This window comes from Chaetura pelagica, unplaced genomic scaffold (genome assembly GCF_000747805.2).
Source record: "Chaetura pelagica isolate M959 unplaced genomic scaffold, ChaPel_1.0 scaffold332, whole genome shotgun sequence".
In the NCBI taxonomy this organism is placed as follows: domain Eukaryota; kingdom Metazoa; phylum Chordata; class Aves; order Apodiformes; family Apodidae; genus Chaetura; species Chaetura pelagica.
The window spans coordinates 1,433,644-1,456,868 of NW_009952480.1; the positions used below are offsets into that span (position 1 = coordinate 1,433,644).

Below are 23,225 nucleotides of genomic sequence, written 5' to 3' on the forward strand. Positions count from 1 at the left end.
ACACCTCACATCACACTTATGGGAGGTTTGCAGACACAGGCAGTGGTGGGGACTGTTTGGGATGTTAATTAGGAGGGGTGGGAAACTCTGAAGGTATTAAAACTGGCACCTTGCTTGCACAAAGTCAACATTTATTCTCCTCTAATTTTAAGCATATCAGTGTTTGCTGGGCAACTGATCACAATTTGTGAATCTGTCCTGGTGTGGTTGGGGACCCTCACAAGCACAGGGTAAACCTGTCAGACCAAACCAACTGCTCACAGTTGACAGAAAGTTAATTTGGCGATGTCACAAATATCTCATTAGCAATTTAACGTGCAAAGGATATTTGTCACATATTCCCCAAAGAGAAAGCTGGATTTGAAAGGTGACCCCATGGTGCAGTGTGATGTGAAGGAGAAAATACATACTGTCACAAGATGTCCAACTTACAAAAGAGTTAACTCCCACACAGAAAGAATAATAACTGAGGGAAACCTTACAGACAGATGCAGTTCAGTAGTGCCACAGGAGCCAAGCACTAGAAGCACACATCTAGCTGTGTCACATGCTGGGCTGAGTTTGCCAAAACAGTCCCAGGGTTTGCTAGGAAGCCACCTGTGAATTCAACAGCCTGCAATACCACTGGGAAACTTGATGCATGCTTCAAAAGCCTCTGAAGAGAAAACCTGCAAATCACCAAGGTACTATAAAAATTATAAATAAAAATACACAAAATGCTTGATGTTCCACAAAACCTTTGTACTGCAGCTGCACCAAGGCTCTCAAGAGCCCATGGTTTTAATGCAAAGCGTGACTGTGGGAGTGCCAGCTGCTTGCCAGAAGAGAGGCTGGGGCTGGTCAAAAGAAGCACATCCAGCACAGACCTAAAGGTCTGTGGAGTAATCAAAAACATCTTGGCAAGGAAATGGGGACAATGTCACACAAGAAGTGAGAAGAGGCAATGAAGAGTGCCAGCAGAAAGCTGAGGAGACAGCAGAGGAGCAGAGAAATCAGTCAGATGAGATGCAGGTAGGAAAAAGAGGCAGGAATAGGAGAGGAAATGATAGGAACAGAAGAGGACTAGGAACCTGGGAAACAAATCCTTGCCTGGGACACAGGCATTCATGGTTGCATTTGGTTTGTGTGGCAAGGTAGCAGGGTGGGACCTACAGGAATGGCTTCTGTCAGAAGCTGCTAGAAGTTTCCTCTATGTCCAACAGAGAGTGTCAGCTCCAAGATGGACCTGCTGCTGGCCAAGATCCAGCAGCAATAGTGGTAGTGCCTCTGTGGTAATGTATTTAAGAAGGAGGGGAAAAACTATTTCAGGAACAGCAGCAGCCAGGAGGGAGGTGTGAGAATATGTGAGAGCAACAACCCTGTAGAGACCAAGGTCATGAAGAAAAAGGGAGAGGAGGTGCTCCAGGAGCTGGACCTGCAGAGGTCTCCCTGCAGCCTGTGGTGAAGCCCATGGTGAGGCAGGCTGTCCCACTGCAGCCCATGGAAGTCCATGGTGGAGCACATATATATCCAAGCCAGAGCAGGTGGATTCCTGAAGGAGGCTGTGAGCCTGTGCAAGGTCCATGCTGGTGCAGACTTCTGGCCAGGACCTGTGGACCCATGGAAAGGGGAGTCTATGCTGGAGCAGGTTTGCTGGCAGGATTTGTGAGCCCATGGGGGACCCATGCTGGAGCAGTTGGCTCCTGAAAGACTGCACTGTGTGGAAAGGACCCATGTTGGAGAGATTCATGGAGGACGGTGTTCTATGGGAGGGACCCCATGCTGGAGCTGTGAAAGAACATGAGGAAGCAGAAAAATTGGTAGTGAAGTTGAGCCTGGGAAGAGAGGAGGGGTAGAGGGAAGGTGTTTTAAGATTGGTTTTATTTCTCATTATCCTACTCTGATTTTGGTAGGCAATAAATTAAATTAATTTCCCTGAGTTGAGTCTGTTTTGCCTATGATGATAACTGGTGAGTGATCTCTCTGTCCTTATCTTGACCCACAAGCCTTTTCTCTCCCTGTCTAGCTGAGGAGGGGAGTGATAGAGCAGCTTGGTGGGCACCTGGCTTCCAGCCCAAGGTGAAACCACCACAAGGGTGAAGCTAGGTTATGAGCAATGTGCTGGCCCACGACCCCCACCTCATCATTGTAATGTCTGTCAGCATCCCTGAATACCCTCAGCACCCTTTCCAATTCAAGATGTGTCTCACTTCTCCAGTGCCCACCCTAGGGAGGGGAAAGGCTACAACTGCTGTCAGCTCTCCACCAGCACCCATCTGCACACACAGCCTGCATGTATCAGCTTGCTGAGGACCTGCTGCTGGCCAAGATCCAGCAGCAATAGTGGTAGTGCCTCTGTGGTAATGTATTTAAGAAGGAGGGGAAAAACTATTTCAGGAACAGCAGCAGCCAGGAGGGAGGTGTGAGAATATGTGAGAGCAACAACCCTGTAGAGACCAAGGTCATGAAGAAAAAGGGAGAGGAGGTGCTCCAGGAGCTGGACCTGCAGAGGTCTCCCTGCAGCCTGTGGTGAAGCCCATGGTGAGGCAGGCTGTCCCACTGCAGCCCATGGAAGTCCATGGTGGAGCACATATCCAAGCCAGAGCAGGTGGATTCCTGAAGGAGGCTGTGAGCCTGTGCAAAGTCCATGCTGGTGCAGACTTCTGGCCAGGACCTGTGGACCCATGGAAAGGGGAGTCTATGCTGGAGCAGGTTTGCTGGCAGGATTTGTGAGCCCATGGGGGACCCATGCTGGAGCAGTTGGCTCCTGAAAGACTGCACTGTGTGGAAAGGACCCATGTTGGAGAGATTCATGGAGGACGGTGTTCTATGGGAGGGACCCCATGCTGGAGCTGTGAAAGAACATGAGGAAGCAGAAAAATTGGTAGTGAAGTTGAGCCTGGGAAGAGAGGAGGGGTAGAGGGAAGGTGTTTTAAGATTGGTTTTATTTCTCATTATCCTACTCTGATTTTGGTAGGCAATAAATTAAATTAATTTCCCTGAGTTGAGTCTGTTTTGCCTATGATGATAACTGGTGAGTGATCTCTCTGTCCTTATCTTGACCCACAAGCCTTTTCTCTCCCTGTCTAGCTGAGGAGGGGAGTGATAGAGCAGCTTGGTGGGCACCTGGCTTCCAGCCCAAGGTGAAACCACCACAAGGGTGAAGCTAGGTTATGAGCAATGTGCTGGCCCACGACCCCCACCTCATCATTGTAATGTCTGTCAGCATCCCTGAATACCCTCAGCACCCTTTCCAATTCAAGATGTGTCTCACTTCTCCAGTGCCCACCCTAGGGAGGGGAAAGGCTACAACTGCTGTCAGCTCTCCACCAGCACCCATCTGCACACACAGCCTGCATGTATCAGCTTGCTGAGAATCCCACTGAATGTCTGTGTGGCATCTCAGGGGGTAACAGAGCTGCCCCTACCCTCAGTACTATATCACAGGCCCGTGCATCAGGAGGCTGGGAGAGGGGCTGAATGAAGTTTACACCACCAGCATGGTTTCTGTCACATCCTATATTCCAGACTCTTGGGTACAAGAGTAATGGTCCTCCCCACTGATTTGGGCTGCACAACTGCTTTGTCCTTGCTGCATATGCAGATGCCATTCACAGCAGTGCAATGGTGCATGCATGACTTCAACATGAATGATTCCATGGATACACCACTGTTGCTGTCATGCTTCCCGCTATCTTGTCACTTCACAATGCCACACAGGATAGAAAAGCTGGGTTTTGTCCACAGTTTCTCAACCTCACTCACTCTCTTGGGGAAGAGAGGTAATTATTGTATTTATTCTAATTTTGGAGGTAGAAAACAAAGAAACCAAACTATCTTGGGCAGATAGCTGCCTCTTATCCACTCCAGAGGAGAAAACAGCAGTGTCTGTGCAGAAAGGGACAGTTTTATAGGCTACAAGAATTTTAAGTTGCTTGTGGAGAAGGAAGAGGAAAAAGAGGAGAGCACAACTAAGCCCTTCTTCCACTGCTCTGCTGTAACCTGTATTTGTTGAATGAAAGTCCAGTCCCTTCCTCTAAGATATGTGAGGCTTATTTTTAACAAGCTACTAATACACCAGAGTAGTCAACTCTCTCTTCTCAGCTGTCTTTCCCTGCAGGACTCTGCATGCCACATGATGGAAAATCTGTGGGATCACAGCAACAGTGTGGGTCTCCCAGAGAGCCACACGACTCAGCAGGGGCTCCAATTCAAGCTGCCAGTCATGGAGAACAAGCTCTCTGCATGGCTCTGCTCCTTTGCGATGCCAAGTGCTTCCAGCTGGCAGATCACAGCCCATTGGTGTATGTGTGGCTCTTGGCTTCACAGTGCCAGAGAAAATGCTGCATGGTCAACATAGATGAGGCTTTGCTGAAAGAGGTGGTCAGAGCCCACCATCAACACTGCCTGAGACTGGACAGCACCACACAAGGAGGCTACATGCAGAAAAAACTGCCCAACTTCTCCCACAAAGACCAACCTCACACTGTATTTTCCTGACATCTGCAAGGCCATGTTCTGCAAAGCACTGGCTACATGGCAATGCAGGATTTAGGAGTAAATAAACTGATATATTTCCTGAAATAGCACAAAGCTAAGAAGAGGAGATGTGGAAGACAGGAAATGCTCACTCTGTTGATGTGGAGAATATGGTCTAGTAAGACAGCACAACTGCTCTTAGTAAAAAAGAGTGAGCGGGTTAGGGATGAGCAGTGCCACAAAGCAATCTGGGGAGGCAGAAATTTGGCAGCATTTGGTTGTGTGACAACAGAGATGCTAAGTGGAGGGGCGGGAGGCAGGAGCTGAGCTGAAATAGCTGATATTGCCAGAGGCTGAAGCAGAATTGTGGTAAAAATAGCACCTCCCAGTAATGTAAATCAGTGCTGCAGTATCCAATGACAACAAACTTCCTAAAAGCAAGTGCCTTCCTTACAGTTGAGCTTGTCACAAGGCACTGCTGATGTAGTAACTGTCAGTGTCAAGTCTGTCTAAATTGCAATTGACCACAAAGAGGAAAAGCTGGTATTTTTCAACTGCTCTTAAAATCTGAAAGAGCACTTATTTATTATGCTGTTGGAATTAATTCTCCACCACTTCTGATCAAACACTAGAGTAGGGGTGGGTTGTTAAATGCTATTTTTTAATATCATAACACAACAATGCCCTACAATGCTGCTGTTCTCTACCACTTACAGCAGATGTCATAAAGACACTGTAACAGACTTCATTTGCTAAATAAATAAATGGCGTGCTGGCAAATAGCATTCACTTTTCTCAAGGAACAACTTGCTTTGTTCAGCTTCCTTGTATGTTGTGTCTTAATTCTGAAGAGACAACAACTAGAGGAAAAAAACGCCTATTAGTATGTCCTATCTGCAGTCGATCAACAGGTCATACTTTTTACAGAGTAGTCTTGAAATTATTCAAATGTAGAAAGAGCTTGTAAAGTGCATTCAAAATAAAAATAAAAAATAATAAAAAACAACAAAAAAACCACCCAAAATAAATGAACAAAAAATTAAACCCAAAAAACTTTGTTGCTTCCCTTTGAGGAACTGTACTAGAGGTTGAGTAATTTACAGAACGATTAGGCTGGCCAGATATTTAGGTTCAACTATCCTTACTCAGGATTAATGCTATCTGAATCTAAGATTTTCGGCATCTTCATTCCTTTTGCTCAAAACCTGGCTCTGAGAGTCTTGTCTCCAATCTTCCACTGAAGTCTTTGCACACTCTGCTCAACATTACTCGCTTCTTCATCATTCCACCTTTCTTCCTTCATCTGAAAGAGCAAAAACTACCAAAAAAAGGATCTTGTAAAAAAACAAGATGTGAGGTCCCCTCTTCCTTCTTAAGACTAGTTGCAACCATCTATCAAAATGACTTACAAATGGTAGCACATTAGCAGAGGTGCAGAGCAACAGTCTGCAGAACATGGGCTGGTACTTGGCACTAAAGCTACACAAGAAAGACACAGCAGTACTTGCTTCCCTTTTGCAATGCAGATTTTCTCACATCGATGTTATGACTCTTCATGTTTGTAGCTTAACACACAAACCCAAAAATACCCTGCAAGCTGGAAGACAGGAAGAGAATCAGACATTAGTCAGTGAGTTCCATTCAGAAATTCTGTAGTGGTTTGACCAGATATTTCAGCACAAATAGCAACAGGAGGTACATGTTGCCCTGATGTAATTACATCCTGCTACAGTCACAAACTTAGTGCTAATTGTCCTCAGTCAATGAACTCAAAAACCCCAAGTTATTTTCAATAACAGAAAAATTAGTAAAATTTATTGACCTAGTATAATGTAGTGACCTTGTATTTCCGTCAGGAATACGGTCCACAGTGAAACAGCCTGTCATTGAGTACTCTGAACACTGCGTTTTGTTTTGGGAAGCAAGGAAGAAGGTACATAAGGTATCCATCCTGCAACCTCTTAAGCTGTTACCTCCCACAAGCCATTTGCATGGGAATGTCTGGAAGAGAAAGCAGATTCAGTTATCGTGACTTTGGAAAACTTTCAGCTCACATTTGCAGCTCCAAAACAGTCTGCTTAGAGAAGGCAGCAAGCATCTGTAAAACTGCACTGCAATCAGAGGCTGGCCTGCCTTCAACAATGAAACAGACCAGAAAACATGAAACCTGAATACCATTGTATGTGTAACACTTCACAAAACAAACAAAAATTAATAAAGAGAGCATTTATTCCTAACAATAAGCCATATGGCTTAACAAAAGAGGAGTTCTCTTGATGCTAACCCAATTTCTCTGCCTGCCAGAAATTATTAATAGGAACAAAAACCAAAAAAAAACAAAATAAGAAAACAAGAAAACACTGGGATAAGATATCCAAAGAGTCTGAAGTTTGAAAACCTGGAACCTAAATGTGCATACCCTAGTACAGTTCCTTCTGTGTGAGCAAGCATAGATCTTGTTTTTAAATACTGCAGAGCCAGCTAGGAATCCAAGCATGAAGCTGTTCACCAGTTCTACGTGCTTGGCCTTGGCGAGAGCGCCTTACCTCACACCTCAACAATTCTTCTGAGGTTGGAGCAGCACTGACCACCTCCAGAGGGTGCCATTTGTCCAGCCCCACAATGTTAGCAGGAATTAAGAGAAGCATGCAGCCAGAGAGATCCAGTGTTTCTTTTGGATCTCTGGAACCCAGATAAAGCAGTGGAGCTAAAGCCACATCCATGAGCAAACGATACCACAAAGGGTTGAAATACAAGAGCAAACTAACTTGAAATCTCCTGTGATTTTCAAGGACTGTACACATCACTGAGGAAAGATGAAACAGAGAATCTCACTGTAGAACACCCTCAGGCAAACAAACTCAGAAAGATGCAGTCTTAAGCAGTTGTTTCTTGGGGGCTTCTTTTTAAATATGTGCATTTTATGTGGGCTTACAAATAAACAGAAATGTTTTATGGAAAAATAGGGTAAACAGGTATTTGTAAACTATTTTTCCTCATGAACATCTGTTTTCTAAACTCGTAAGAGTGGCATGGTGTCAGGCATTTTGACCTTGCATAGCACACCATCCAGAAGTCCATTACTTGTTAGAACACATCAGTCAAAAGAGATTCAAGAGGAAACTACAAGATATGCAACATGGGGCTGGGGCTGGTGGATAGTCCAGGACCACTGATAGAGCCTCTGGCTATTTTAAGCAGCTACGCCGAAGGTTTCATCTGTACAGGCCCAGAAACTGGTAAGCCTTAACAGCTACAAAATCTTTCCAGTAATGTGCAACTTGTGCTGCAGAAAGAAGGGCAGCAGATCTTAACAGCCTCCAACACCCTAAGTCTGTGCAGCATGTGTGAAAATAAATCTCTTCTCTGAATCAAAAAACTTGAACCACAATTCATACCAGTGCTCTTTCTGCCACAAGATACAAATGGATGCTGGCCAGACTGCAAAGCTCAGGTGTGGTCAGAAGCATGGTATGAACATATACAAGACAGGCTGTGCTTCTGCTGCTGGAAGATCTGGAAGCTTCAAGACCTGCTGCCATGATAGGAAGCAGCTTTCCTCAGGTGCCAGGGCAGCAAATCACGCCCTGCACTGCTCACACTAATATGCAGTCAGCTGCAAACACACATGGCAGTGTCAGCTTAATGCAAATGGTGCAGAGCACACCTAAATTACACCACCCTTCAGCATCTACTTATTAAGTTATTTTTAAGTATCTGTCCCCATTTCTCTGTCTCTCACCTCTGGCTCAAGGCTTTACAATCGATGCAGCTGTAGGCACGGCTGCTGGCTAATGCTGCTCTAGATACTTTTGTGCTGCCCATCTACACTACAGCTGCTTAGCACAGCTAGCTGAGTCAGTCATCTTGCCACTGCTGGAGCTCCACATCCCTGCTTCCATACAGCCATCTGGCAGCAAATCTCAGGAAGCAGCACTCCTTTCCACGGCTGATCTCCCTGCAGGGTGAATTGGCTCAATACACCCCGGCTGCTGCAGTCTACCATGAGGGGCGCCACTGTTACACCCCTCAGGGCTGCTGCTAAGAGATGGCAAAACCATGTCCCTGTGTAGCACTATCCAGTATATTTCCTTCTCTAGCTCTAAATAACTTGGGACACATTCAATCTGAAATGTAATAAAAAGGCAGGAAGGAATACAGCTTTGCTTCAGCACACCTGTGTATCCCAAGATTCGTATCATAAAGCTTTTAAATTTTACTTTCTTCTTTACCTAGGTATGAAAGAAATAATCACTCTATCTAATTTAACTTGAAGTAATTTGAGCACATTTTTCCCTTCCTATGGTAACCAGTACATAGCCTGAGCACACTTTTAATATTCCAATTCAATAACTACAATTATCACTTTGGTCAACATACACAAGATGACAGTCCTTGCTCTAGTGCTTATATTGTTCTAGATGACCTGTGTTCAGTGGTTGTCTCCAAAGCCAGCACCCCCAAGGACAAAATCTAATGCTATTATACAGTCATTACTTCTTATTAATTAATCACATCCTTCAGCTAGTAAAATACTTCTCACATTCTAAGAAAACATGGGAGAAATTAAAATCTCAAACACATTCATGTGTAAAATAAGAGTAAACCTTTTTTAAATAGATGAGGTTGCTCAGAGCCCGTCAAGCCTGACCATGAATGTCTTCAGGGGTCTGGCCCCCACCACCTTCCCTGGGAACCTGTTCCAGTACTTCACCACACTCATTGTAAAGAACTTCTCCCTCACAGCCAATCTAAATCTACCCTGCTCGAGTTTAAGACCATTGTCCCTCATCCTATTGCTACACACCCTTGTGAACAGTCCCTCTCCAGCTTTCCTGTAGGAAAAAGGTGCCACCACAAACCATTCAGGCACTTCCCATGTGTAGCATTAGCACTGACCCAAAGTGGTTGTACAGTGGTGCCTTAAAGCTCTGCTGTGGACAGAAGTGAATGGTGTAGGGAGGAAATAAAAGCATCACATTCACACCCCACACCAACAGCATGACACAAATCTTAGTATTTCAGCCTTACTAGTGTCTTTGAAGTTAAAAAAGGGTAGACATCCCCTAGCCTATCTTAATTCCCAAATTCTTGACATCTGCCCCTTTGCACATTATGAATCCTGATTTAGGAAGTTCTCTAATTCTAGATTTAGTATCTGAAGAGACAGGGCCTCCACCACTAACCTTGCAAGCTTACATGACAATGCCAGGACATCTTGCTTGGCATGTAATTCCATTCCCTTATGTGGACATACATTGTTCTCAGACATCCTTCATGGAACAAATTAAAATGCTACTTGGAGACAGTTCTTTTTCTGACATCAAGTTTTGTTTCTTTCTACATTCCACTGAAGAATGCTACAAGCACTTGTCTCCCCCATGTTAGTTTTGGGCAAATCATCCAACATGTCAGTCACTGCGCTCCCCACTCTTCTATTTGCTTGTTCTCTCAGTGTCTGAGGATCAAGAGACCAAATGCACTATTGCAGCTTAACTTGTAATACAAAATCTCTCCTCTTTCTGGAATACTCTGCAAAGTCACTTCCCGGCCTGAGTTCCACCAACTTTTTTTTCCTGCTGTTCCAGCTCATCTGTTAACCACTTAAATTATTCACCACTCTGCTCACTTTACAGGTCTTCATCACAGTCAGTATTACCATTATGGGTATTTGTATCTTTGCATCTCAATCTACTTCTCTCCAAACCCAAATCTCATGTTACTTCTACTTCCTATTTCTAATGCCATTCAGTCCTACCACACTGAGGGAAACAATTCTGTCACCACTCACACATAAAGACCTTGATTTCTCCATTTGCCAGGATCCCAGATTTACATTTTAGTTCCCAATTATTATCTTGAAAACTATTTTATCTTTTATAACTTAATCCCTTATTATTGTCTATGCAATGTTTTCTGTAATGAAAAACTACTTCTCAGTTGGGTCAGATTATATTGCCTTTGTCTTCTTTTTTTAACTGAATGCCCCCCCTTCCTGTACTCTTCTTCCACCTTCTCTGTTTTGACTGCTCAATATATAATGCAGCTAGTATTTTAAGAATAAGAGCAGACACTGTATATCAACATCTGTAGGCTACAATTCCAAAGCCTGAGAGAAACAGCACTCTCTCTTCAGCAGCTTCCTTGGTGTTAAGTCCTTGACTAGACACAATACATTAACTCAGGTCAGCACTGTACTATCCAATGTCTGCTTTATACATATACACTCAGAAAACAAAATCTTTCATGTAGGCCTCCATTACCCTTACTCCCATTTCTTTATTTTGCTCTCATCCATGCAATTTCTGTCAGTGAGAATCACGAGATGGGGAAAAAACAAACAACAAAAAATCAATATTGTCATTGCCTGCATCATCCTCTTTTTTTTGGCACTTTTAAAGTCCTTTTTCAGTTAATTTCTCTTCTCCTTTACTGAATCTCCTCAAAGAAGCACAGATACGGAACGAAGTTGCTTTAACAGATGTCAATTGCATCTCACATCTCTTTTAAAATGAACCAGATTTATTCTTCAGTTAAGTGCCTGAGCAGAGACATTCACAACTTGCTACTTTCTCAGCCAAGCCATGAGAACTTTCCAACAGTCCCTTCTCTGGCAATAGTAAAGGCTGTGATGTTTATCAGGGATATGGACTCCACTCATGCATCACAGGTGACAGAACTACTGTTTAAGAAGTTACCAACTCCAACCAGGTTGTGGTAATTGTCCAAAAAGTCACTAAATACAACAGTTCTCCCCTTTAAGCTTAAAGCCACAAAGACACTTTAAATAGAGTGCATTATTTTACTTTGACACTGAGGCTTGCTAAAGAGCATGTCCGGCAGCCAGCTGTTATGGCCCAGCTCATGGCCACAAGATAACCAGTTCAGTTGCTTCTGCCAGCATAGCAATCCACATGCATGTTATTTCTGCACTGAGCAGTAAATAACTTCACAGAGCCACTGAGCATCACCTAGCCCCCATCTAGTAAACACCCTGCAAGTTCATAAGCTTAGGCCTAACAGTAGCCTGGCTGGACTTTTACATTGCTCCCTTCAGTGCTTTCAGGATTGGGTTCTCTTCTTTGAGATGCTTTTCAATAGAGAAGCAGACACAGGCAAGGAAGTTCAGAGGAAATTTCCAACAGCTCTTTCAACAGTAGCTAATATACTAGAGAAAGTCACTCTCACAGTAGGAACAGCCATCAAGTCCACTCAGGACTGCATGTATATGTGGTACCTGCAACATGTATAAAACTGCAATATAACCTGAAGAAAGAAAGAGTACTAACATGCGTATTTGCATGAACACTTAAACTGCAGTAAAGCAGCATAAGCTGTATGTTGTCTTATCAGTCTCCAGACCCATCAATGTCCAATGACACACAAAGTAGTGCTTCAGGACTAGAACCAGAAAGGGGAATGTGTTCTGGAAAACCTGTGGGAACAGCCAATAAGGAGGATGACTATTGTGGGATATAAGTATGTTTGATGGCACGGTAACGAGTTTTTATTTTATTTTCTCTTGACTAAACACAACATTCTCTTGCTAATCAGTTTTAGGTGAGAATTCTGCAATTCTGCACTTCTGCTTTACAAGGAACATGTTGTTGTGAAGCACTGTTCTGGTTTAGTTTGGTGAGTTTTTTGGTAGCAAGGGAAGGGCGCCACGAGCTGCTCCAGTAAGAAGCTGAGAAGCTCCCCCTTCTCCAAACCCAGCCAAGGAGCCATTAGAAGGACAATAGATGCACCTCTGCCATTAACATACAAAAGAAAGGATACAACACCTGAGCAGAGAAGGAGGGAGGAGAAGAGTGGTGCTGGAGGAGAAGAGCAATGCTGAGGAAGGAGAGCAGTGCTGGTGGTTGGTGAGGAAGAAGGGAAAAAGGTGCCCAAGCAGAAGTTTCCCTGCAACCCACGGCGAGATGGCAGCTGTGCCCCTGCACTCATGGAGGAACGTGGTGGGACATTCCCTGAAGGTGCCAGGAGGGGTGAACTTGGCCCCTGGACTTGGATTTTGCTGCCTGTGGACTCCAACTGCACAGCTCTGGAAGACCCCAGTGCCAAGGGAGGTGGCTGTTCCCGAAGCAGCCCCTGACTCTGTGGGAAGCCCAGGCTGGAGCAGCTCCGGACCTGGTGGGAAGGACTCAGGAAGGAGAGGTTCCTGGAGGACTCTCTCCCATGGGAGGGACCCTGTGGGGAAGCAGGGCAGGACTGTAAGGAATCCTTCTTCCTGAGGAGGCAGGAGCAGCAGGAACCCCCAGCCTGTGAACTGACTCTAAACCCCATCCCCTGTCCCCCTGTGCTGCTGGGGGGAAGGAGGGAGAGAAACTGGGAACAAAAGGATTTGGGCCCGGGAAGAAGGGAGGGGTGGGGTAACATATGCAAGCCCTGCTCTGTGTGTGTCTGTGTCCTGATTAGTAATAAATTAAATTATTATTTTTTCCCCAAGTTGAGTCTGTTTTGCCCAGGACCTTAATCATTGAAGAACCCTCCTTATCCTTTGTCTCAACCCATGAGCTTTGTCCTCCCCATCCCAGAGTGTGTGTGTGGAGGGGGCAAGTTGAGTGAACAGCCATGGGGCTATTTCCTTTGTTGTTGTGTTGGGCCCAAACCATGACAAGCACAAAGGTGTTTTTTCCTCATTTTGCTAAATAGCATATACAGGAAATTGGAAAACTGAAATCAGCCCCCCGGAGAGAAGCTAAGGAGAAGCAAAACACTATTTGGCAGCAGCTATCATAACGTGGCATTACCATTCACAGATAAAAAACATATGGGGAAATGTCAAAACAGAGCATAAGGGTCTAGTAGGTAAACTGCCTTCTGGATATCATAGGTACAGTGTTTTCCAAGGCATTGTGTGCAGGAACAATATCCCAATATTTTGGAAATAAATTCGTACTCACTCTGTACCAAGGGGACTCCCAATAAAAAATGTCTTAAACATCAAGCCAATTTCTGAACATACCCTCAACAACACTTCAAGCTAGAAAAGAAGAGTAGCTAGTAATAACGTCTCCACAGCAAACAAGGGAACAAATCAACAGACAAAGGACAGAATTGCTTTGGTTTAGGGGTGCTGGGGAGAGGCTATGTGTTTTGACCAAAGTAAAAATTACCAGAGCAAATTTAAAAGCACTGAAACAGAAGTTGTTTCAAAACAATGAAGGAGAAGGCAGTTAAGAGTCACAATGATAACAGCACTCTGTGAACTGGATTTTCTGCTGTACACATTTCTACAGATCATACCTCATTCCTTCTGTAGACCTATTCTGGTAGTTCCGGTACAGCTGGGGAACACCTAACATGGCCTCAGTGAACACTGCGAGGAAGCCCAGCGTTTCCACAAAGAGAGATGAGTCAAGCCATAGATAAGTGATGTAGCCAGTCATGCCAGTGAAGGTCAGTACACACTGCACGTAGTCTGTAAACTTGCTCCAATGCCAAAAATAGTTCAAGTCAAAATCTGCAACAGAATAGGAATGGAAGAAGAATAAAATATATTTTCCCAACTAGACTGCAAGTTGATCAGGGTGGAATTGAGAACTGGGAAGCATGAGGGAGCCTCTGTCAGTTTTGGCGGGTTGATGAAGGTAGAAAATTAGGGAAAGGATTTAAAAACAAATGAACAAACAAGCAACAAAAACAACAACAAAACCACCAAACTAAAAAACTAACAAGAAAATTAAGATATAGGAGTTCTGATTTGGAAAAAAAAAATTGGTGGGGATGTTCCATAGAGAAAAAGTAAAACTAAAACTTGCAAACTACCAAAATGTTTACAAGGATGACTTTTAAAGAGAAAGCATCAAATATTAGAACTATCAAAAATTAAGAACTGTGGATATGACTCTAGCAGAGTTGGCACAGGAATCACTTCACAAAAAACATCACAATACTAAGTAGAGTCCCCAAAACACAGCAATGCAAGTGCGCTCCCTCTCTTAGGTCATTATCTCTACCTTCAAACTGCCTCAATACAAGCTGCTGAGAAGGTCACCTAAAGTCCACAGCACCAGTTCCCTGGTGCAGTGCAGCTGCCTGAGGCAAAAGGCAAGCTGCTATATGAAACTGGTACAACTTCACTGAGATAGGGTCAAGACTGTGACAAGAATCCCCCTCTGCAACATCACTCCCCACAGATGTCACCACTTTTCACCCCAACGGCAAAATGTGCTTCGTTCTTGCCTTTGCCAGTACCACAAGGTGCCCACCCGTTTCTACACCCATCAGAGCAAAACGCAACACCACAAAACACAGTATCCTCTCTTGAGAGAAAGAAAGAACAAACCAGCCATACCATTTGCTTGACATACTAACAGCATACTGCTGGAAGATACATAGCTATCTTGTTGATGAATACTAAAATATACAACCCTGTTACCACTGACTGCATAGCAAAATGACAGCTTAATTTTGAATAATAAGAAACCTGAAATAACTGTTCATTAGTAGGTGCTGATCACATATTCCTTTCTTAAACGCACTTGAAGTTAAAAATACCCACCTCAGACCAACTGGATTCTGTTAATTATCAGGATGATGAACCATCATTCTAGAAGTCCATACATATGCGACTCACTGGCACATCACTAGAAGATCTCTGCCACTGCCTCCTCAGCAGCAGCTCAAACCAGGACAAGAGTCCTGCTGTTAACTCAAAGAGAACATTGACCTCCACTAACTAACAACAAATTCAGTGAACTGGAATAAATTATAAAGGTAATTAGCTACAAAGGCTAGATATATATATCTAGCCAAGTAATAGCTTCATTTTCTACACCTTTTCACATTTTCGTATCATTATCAGTCTGGCCCCCACTCTATTAACTAGTCTCCTCTTTTTAACACTTGGCAAACCCATGCCTCAAGACAACTACTAATTGCATCCAGCTGAATCATTTTACTTTGCCACACAAAGAGGAAGGCAAAACTGGCTATGAGCCATACCCAACTTTTATTGACAGCCATCATCAAGAACTGAATCAGATAACCTCTGGCAAAGCCACTGTCAATGTAATGTTGACTTACAGTATTTCATGTTAGTGACTCATCAGCCTCAGAATTCAGGGACACAAGACTAAACAAAAGGTAGACCCAGTGCTGGCACAGCCCATGTGGCACGTGGACATCCCTCATTTCTGGAGCTTTGTGAAGACTCTCCTTTTTGGAGATGAAGAACAAACAGAATGAAACAGAAAAAGGAAGGCACAAGACAATGACAACCACAAAGGCACAAAAAACCTTTATCCATTTAAATATTTTTCTATTGCATTTTTTGGAGAGGAGGAGAGTCAGTGAGAACCTCTGATGAGGTAGAAGAAATTAAGAAACACTCAAAACTCCTATTCCTTTCACTTTGCCTGACCTACATTTGCAGAACATGAATTAGTAAGAGGAAATACACACTCATTTTGCCAGCTTCATGAGCAATACAAGCAAATTACCTGACCCAACACAGCTGTTTTTTTGGCAAGAGATGCTCTCTGGGACAGAGGCATTTGGGTTTACAATGGGGACAGCATAATACACAGCAGAAGAAAAGAAGATGAAGATGTAGCTGGTGAGGTTATAGGCTATTTAAAAAAGAAACCTCCATTGTGGAAAAGGACAGCTACTTTTACCAGATTATTTATCTAAATGTTGATTCTGAGATGTTCTCACACAATCTGGATGCTAAACTTCTATCTGCTTTCCACAAGGGTCATTCACCTTTGATACAGCAGCTTCTGCCTCAGGCCAATACATGAAAATTGGTGGCAGCCATAGGCAAGAACACACGAAGCATACTCTTCTTGAATCCTGGACTCAATAGAGTTAATCTGGATCTGGTTGCTGTGCTGCCTTGGGCATGCGGGAGGACTCTTGGCCCCTCATGCATTAAACCCTCCCACCAGCTGTCAGGGCTTCGAGGCATACAGTGTGTTTCTCCTCCTGCATTCTCCACATGCTCAAAGATCCTTATAAAAATACCCATCCCTGTACATCAAATCCTAATTCCCCCAAGTTCATTTTCATAGTAGAAATTAAAGAACTAAATCTACATAGGGGTGTGGAAGTTTAGGAAGTTCATGGAACAAAAGAAGTCAATGTTCACACAGCTACCGTGAGGCCAGCGACAAAATCCACGGACTCATGCAAATACTTCAACATGCCGTTACCTCCTGCTATGCCAGCTGTTAATGTGCATACTCAGTACTGCTACACTGAAGTACTAACATCCCTGAACCTAGTATTAAGCAGCCAAGAGATCTGGTAATTATGGTAACTTACTCATCATCTTTTGTCTGAAAACCTTAATTATTATTTCTATAATAATAACATACACAGATGAGAAAACTATTATGTGAAACAGGACTTCAGCTGAAGCAGGAGAGCTAATTAATAGTACAGGAAAGAGACTGAGAGTCTCTTTTGCTCAAAACTATCATGATGCTATATAGTCTCCATTTCATTGTACTAGGTTATGAGCAAGTTCTAGTTTCTGCTACAAATTGTACTTGGCTATGTTTTCCTAAAAGAAAGAAAGACAAAATTAGTTAAGAACAATTATAACCTTGTAATAGTCTCACACACAAGATCTGAATGATCTTAAAAACAATCCAATATGTAATCAATAACTGCTCTACTTAACAGATGTATTTTTGAAATGCAGAAGTCTATTTTAGGACACTACACATCACCAAACTGCATTACTGACTACTTCCAGGAAGAAGTAAATGAATGACTGAACCTAAGAAAAAAATAAAGTAGAGAACAGCAAACAGCATACCTGGCCTTTCATAAGGGTTATTGTTTCTCTGCCTGTACTTGAATGGCTAAACTGTTGTGCCACACTTATTACTTATTTTTAATCAAAACAGAAGCTTATTTTTTCTAACAAATAAATTCAAAAATTGATAGGGGGAAAATATCACTTACTCACCACTTCAAGGTTTGGAAATAAACAGTGACTCATTTTTCCAACTGGCTCCCTTCCCAAGAGGGTGCAAACACGTTAGTTCTGTAATAGGAGCTATATACTTTAGAGAAAAAAAATGTTGGTTGTGCTGAGGACTGTGACAGGTATTTGCAAAAAAAAAGGCTTCTAAACACTTAAAACCAAAAGAGAACTGTCCCTTACAAAAAAACCCCAAACAAAAAAACCAACAAAAAACCCAAACAAAAAAAAATAATTAAAAAAAAGGGGGGGGGAGCAGTTTTAACATCAGAACAAAATCCACATCTGTGTGCAAATCAGTCTCACATCCCTCCAGCAGGGGGCAGATGGAGCCAAAACTGTCCCAAGAAGACACCAATCGATGTCCTGGGCCATGTCATCTGAGGTGCAGAAATGAGCAGAGTTATAAATATTACTGCAAACATTACTGACACTTTAAGAAAATTAGGACTAATAAAGATGATATCGGGATTTTCGCCCCCTCTTTCCCAGCAAGCATGACCCTTTTTCTTTAAAAGAACAAAAGAAGAAATCCTACTGCACACCAATTTATTTTAATCAAACACCTTAAAATCTGTCTTTAAAAGTTCAACCTGGATTTATATCTTTCTAGTCCCTGAAATGGAAAGGCACTGCTTGCACAGTTCACTCTATTCACTAGCTTCCCCTCTTGCTCAGAGAGAAGTCATGAAACAAGTTTGTAACCAACTCAGTTGAGGCAGTTCAAATGGTAACTCCCAGTCACTAACATCCTGGATTGATGTGAACTGACATTACTGCAGTGAAAGGTACCACATCTTGTTATCCATCCCTGAGCTCTTTAATCCACTCAGAAAATTGCAATATAAAGATGTTAATCCATTGATAGATAAGAGATTTGCATTGGAAAATCCTATTGATGTTGAGGGGAGGAGCAGTTCAGTGGGTTTTTTGTGCACTGACTGGAGAAAACTTGACACAGCTTGAGGGTGATGAAAGACGATATTAAATTACCTCCTGTGGGAGAGACACTGCATGTCAGAATCAAAACATGTAAAGAGGACAGAGACAGCATTCCAAACAACCATGGTTAGCACTAGTCAGGCCAAAATGCAAGTATAAAATGCAATTTTCTAGTGTGGGATGGATGCAAAGTGATACAAAGAGTAGTCCAGAGTATCAACTTTCACTTAAGGATGACATAAAGGTCCAAAGAGTTGAATTATTTTTAGGCAAGAAGCTTTTTATACCAAATCAGGTACCACACAAGTTCCTTTTGGGAAAGTGAAGCAAATACTTTGACATCCTAAAAATTTAGAAGTAGCTCTCAGTTTCTCTTGCTAGTTGCATCTCATTTTGTGCCTTGACCTTTCTAATTCTGTACCTATGTCCTTGAGCTACATTCATTTATAGTTTATTTTAGTCATATGACCCAGTTCCCACTTTTTGTTTGGTTTCTTCTTGCATTTGAGGTCAATGAAGAGCTTGCAATTTACATTCATAGAATAGTATCAGAAAAAACATAGAATGGTTTGGGTTGGAAGGCACCTTGAAGATCATCTAGTTCAAACCCCCCTGCATAGGCAGGGACACCTGACACTTGATCAGGTTGCTCAGAGCCCCATCCAACCTGCCCTTGAACACTTCCAGGGAGGGGGCATCCACAGCTTCCCTGGGCAACCTGTTCCAATACCTCACCATCCTCACACTACAGAATTTCCTCCTAATGTCTAACCTAAATCTCCCCTCCTCTGGTTTTAATCCATTACCTTGTTATCTTGCTACAAGCCCTTGTAAACAGTCCCGTCCAGCTTTCCTGTAGGCACCTTCAGGTACTGGAAGGACACTCCCCCCAGAGCCTTCTCTTCTCCAGGCTGAACAGACTCAACTCTCTCAGCCTGTCCTTGTAGGAGAGGTGCTCCAGCCATCTGATCACCTGCATGGCCCTTCTCTGGACTTTCTCCATGACTTTCACATCCTCCTTATGTTGGGGGCTTTAGAACTGGACTCTAGGTGGGGTCTCAAGAGAGAGCAGAGTAGAGGGAGAGCATCACATCCCTTGACCTTCTGGCCACGCTTCTTTTGATGCAGCCCAGGACATGGTTGGCTTTCTGGATTGCAAGCACACATTGCCAGCTCATGGTGAGCTCATCATCCACTGTCACCCCCCAGTCTTTCTCCTCCAGACTGTTTTTGATCCATTCTCCACCAACCCTGTACTTGTGCTTGGGATTGCCCCAACCCAGGTGCAGGACCTTGCACTTGGCCTGGTTGAACTCATTCAGTTTGCATGAGCCCACTTCTCCAGCCTGTCAAGGTCCCTCTGGATGGCATTCCTTCCCTCCGGTGTGTCCACTAGACCACACAGCTTGGTGTCATCATCAAACTTGCCCAGAACATCACTCGTCACTGGTCTCCATCTGAACACTTCTTCCTTTTTCCACTGATGGTGTGACTCCACTGTAGAAGGCCACCAAGTTAGTCAGGCAGAACTTGCCCCTGGTGAAGCCATAGTGACTGTCACCAATCACCCCTTGTTTTCCACATGCCTTAGCAGAGCCTTCAGGCAGATGTGCTCCATGATCTTGCCAAGCACAGAGGTGAGACTGACTGGCCTGTAGTTGCCTGGGTCTTCTTTCCTTCCCTTTTTGAAAATGAGACTTATGTTTTCCCTTTTCTAGTCAGTGGGAACTTCTTCAGACTTACAAGACTTTTCACATATGATGGACAGAGGCTTTGCAACTTCATCAGCCAGTTCCTTCAGGAGCCATGGATGAGTCCCATCAGGTCCCCTGTGCACCTTCAGTTCCTTCAGACCTGCTCTTCTCCTACAGTGGGGAGATCTTACTTTTCCCAGTCCATACCTTCACCTTGTCTAACTTGGATGGTGTGATCAGAGCCTTTCCCAGTGAAGACAGAAGCAAAGTAGTCACTGCGAACCTCAGCCTTCTCTATGTCCTTCATGGCCAGGTCTCCTGTTTCCTTCTGAAGTGGGCCCACATTTTCCCTCGTCCTCCTGTTATTGTTGACACACCTGTATAAACTTTTCTTGTTGTTCCTAACATCCCTTGCCAGGTCCAATTCTATCTGAGCTTTGGCCTTCCTTACCCCATCCCCTGCTTCTCTGACAACTTGCCTGCACTCTCCCTAGGATACCTGGTTCTGCTTCCACTCTCTGTGTGCCTTGTTCTTATATTTAACTGTGTCCAGAAGCGCCTTGCACATCCACGCAGACTTCCTGGCTCTCCTGCCTGCATTCCTCTTTGTTGGGACACACAGCTCCTGGGCACAGAGGAAGTGATCCTTGAACATGTACCAGCTTTCCTGGGCTCCCCTCCCCTCCAGGGCTTTGTCCCACACTATGCTACCAAGTAGATCCTTGAAGAGAGCAAAATCTGCTCCCTTGAAGTCGAAAGTAGTGAGCTTGCTTCACTCCTTCCTCGCTGGCCTAAAGGTCTTGAATTCAACCTTTCCCTGTCTTTGTGAAGTGGGACAGTTTGTATTTGAACCCTCTGTATAGCTTCACCGTGGAAAAAACTCTTTCCTTCTTAAGGTTTGCCATGTTTTTTTGTCTCGTTCCTGCCTGGCTCACCAATGATGTAGTTGTTTGGGCCCAACATGACAACAAAGAACCAGCCCCATGGCCACTCACTCAACTTTCCCCCCACACACACACTCTGGGATGGGGAGGACAAAGGACAACTAGATGCTCATAGGTCAAGACAAAGGACAAGGAGGGTTCTTCACCAATTAAGGTCACGGGCAAAACAGACTCAACTTGGGGAAAAATAATAATATAATTTCACACTAATCACTCACCCACAGGACCCAGACACACACAGAGCAGGGCTTGCAGATGTTACCCCACCACTCTCTTCCTCCCAGGCCCAAATCCCTTTGTTCCCGGTTTCTCTCCCTCCTTCCCCCCAGCAGCACAGGGGGACAGGGGATGGGGTTTAGAGTCAGTTCACAGGCTGGGGGTTCCTGCTGCTCCTGCCTCCTCAGCAAGAAGGATTCCTTACAGTCCTGCCCTGCTTCCCCACGGGGTCCCTCCCATGGCAGAGAGTCCTCCAGGAACCTCTCCTTCCTGAGCCCTTCCCACCAGGTCCGGAGCTGCTCCAGCCTGGGCTTCCCACAGAGTCACGGGGGCTTCGGGAACAGCCACCTCCCTGGCACCAAGGTCTTCCACAGCTAAGCCCACTGGCAGCAAACCCACTGGCCACAAAATCCAAGTCCAGTGGCCAAGTTCACCCCTCCTGGCACCTTCAGGGAATGTCCCACCACGTTCCTCCATGAGTGCAGGGGCACAGCTGCCATCTCGCCGTGGGTTGCAGGAGATCTTTTTCCCTTCTTCCTCACCAGTCACGGGCACCTCTGCCTCTCCAGCCCAGCTCTTTTCTTTTTCTGCTAGGTCTGCTCAGGTCTTATCTCAGTTCTTTCCTATGTTAATGGCAGAGGTGCATCTCTTGTCCCTCTAATGGCTCCTTGGCTGGGTTTGGAGCAGGGGCAGCTTCTCAGCTTCTTACCAGAGCCACCCCTGGGGCCCTTCCCCAATGCTAAACCAGCACATTCCATCCCTCCCTTCTGCGAATCACCTGTGAAAGAATCGTTAGCAAAATCTACATTCAGCACAAACGTTTTCACAAACTTCACTCACACCGCCGAAAAAAGAGCCCTGCATCGAAATAAGGACAGCAGCAGGATACCACACAGAAAGGGATTATTTACACACAATCCACCCCTTGTCCATTTACCACAGTATTAACAACAAAAAATTGCCCATAATCATACTTTAGTTTAGTCCATGTTTTACCCATTAATTCCCCTTATTTATACTCTTGTCTCTGTCCCATCTGGGTCACCAATAAAGTCCTGCCGGGCTCTCTGAAACCGTAACAAGGTTACTGGTTTTATTTTACTGTGCTTCCTCTGCTCCTTGTAAATACCATCGATTCATAGCTATTCTTCCAAACTGCCTCCCATAAGCAAACCCTTGCCCTCCTGCATGAAAAAAACCTGCTTACTAACTCATTCTAAGACAGTCTCCTGATTGTCTTTATAAGCAGATGCCTCGGTAACTAATCCTCCACTCCCCAGGTTACAGCTAAGTCTTGTGATTTGTGAGACTGCTGTTCAAAGAATCTCCTACTTTTATCATCTCACTCTGGACCACAGTGGCTGTCCACCTGATCTGACTGTTGCTGTCACAGCCTACTTCTGCACACAATCAAAGGAGTCCAGCCTCAACAGTCAGATGTCCGATACTGTAACTAAACTGGAATCCAAAACCTGAGGGCTTAGATGCTGTGAAAGAGCCTGATAATGGAAATTCAGCCAACTTGGAACAGTTAAAAAATGCAGTCATGGCTGGGAAGTATTTCAGGTTATTATCCATGGTCTATTTCCTATAAAATGTACACACAGTTTGAGGATATAGGAGCTGGAACCTGCCACTGTCTGCCCTGCCTGTGGATGTTAACCACTGGCCTACGGTGCAGTAGGCTCCCCATCACTTGCTCTTTTGCTTGTCTCAAAAAGCTTGTGATCTTTGCTGTAAAAGGAGTTCAGCTTTGATAAACAGCCCCTCCTCATCCCAGTCTGGCAACAAGGTCACCTCTTTGGACAGCTGAAAGATGCAGATTTGTACCTCCAGGCTGACAAGAGAAATTAACGCAAACCTCTCACACCTTCAGTGAGTGCTCTAAAATACATTACCAGATTACAGAGAAGCACGCTAGCTAGAAGTCCCCATCAGGCTCATTCTGAGTAGCTCCCAGCCAGCAGGTGGGTTTCTCCAATCCTCTCTTCTGAAATTCCTGTACGCCCCACCACAGGGCACCTAGGAAAT

At 44.3% G+C, this 23,225-nt stretch overlaps 1 protein-coding gene across 1 annotated transcript in view; it reads right to left on the bottom strand.

Moving 5' to 3' along the window:
• PQLC1 (PQ loop repeat containing 1) overlaps window positions 1-23,225 on the bottom strand; it is a gene marked incomplete at its 5' end in the record, with an annotated part of 67,524 nt that overhangs the window by 1,860 nt on the left and 42,439 nt on the right. The window contains one exon of the mRNA XM_010008704.1: window positions 13,708-13,924. Within this exon, the coding sequence (XP_010007006.1) occupies window positions 13,708-13,924 (217 nt within the window). The remainder of the gene's footprint in view (window positions 1-13,707; window positions 13,925-23,225) is intronic.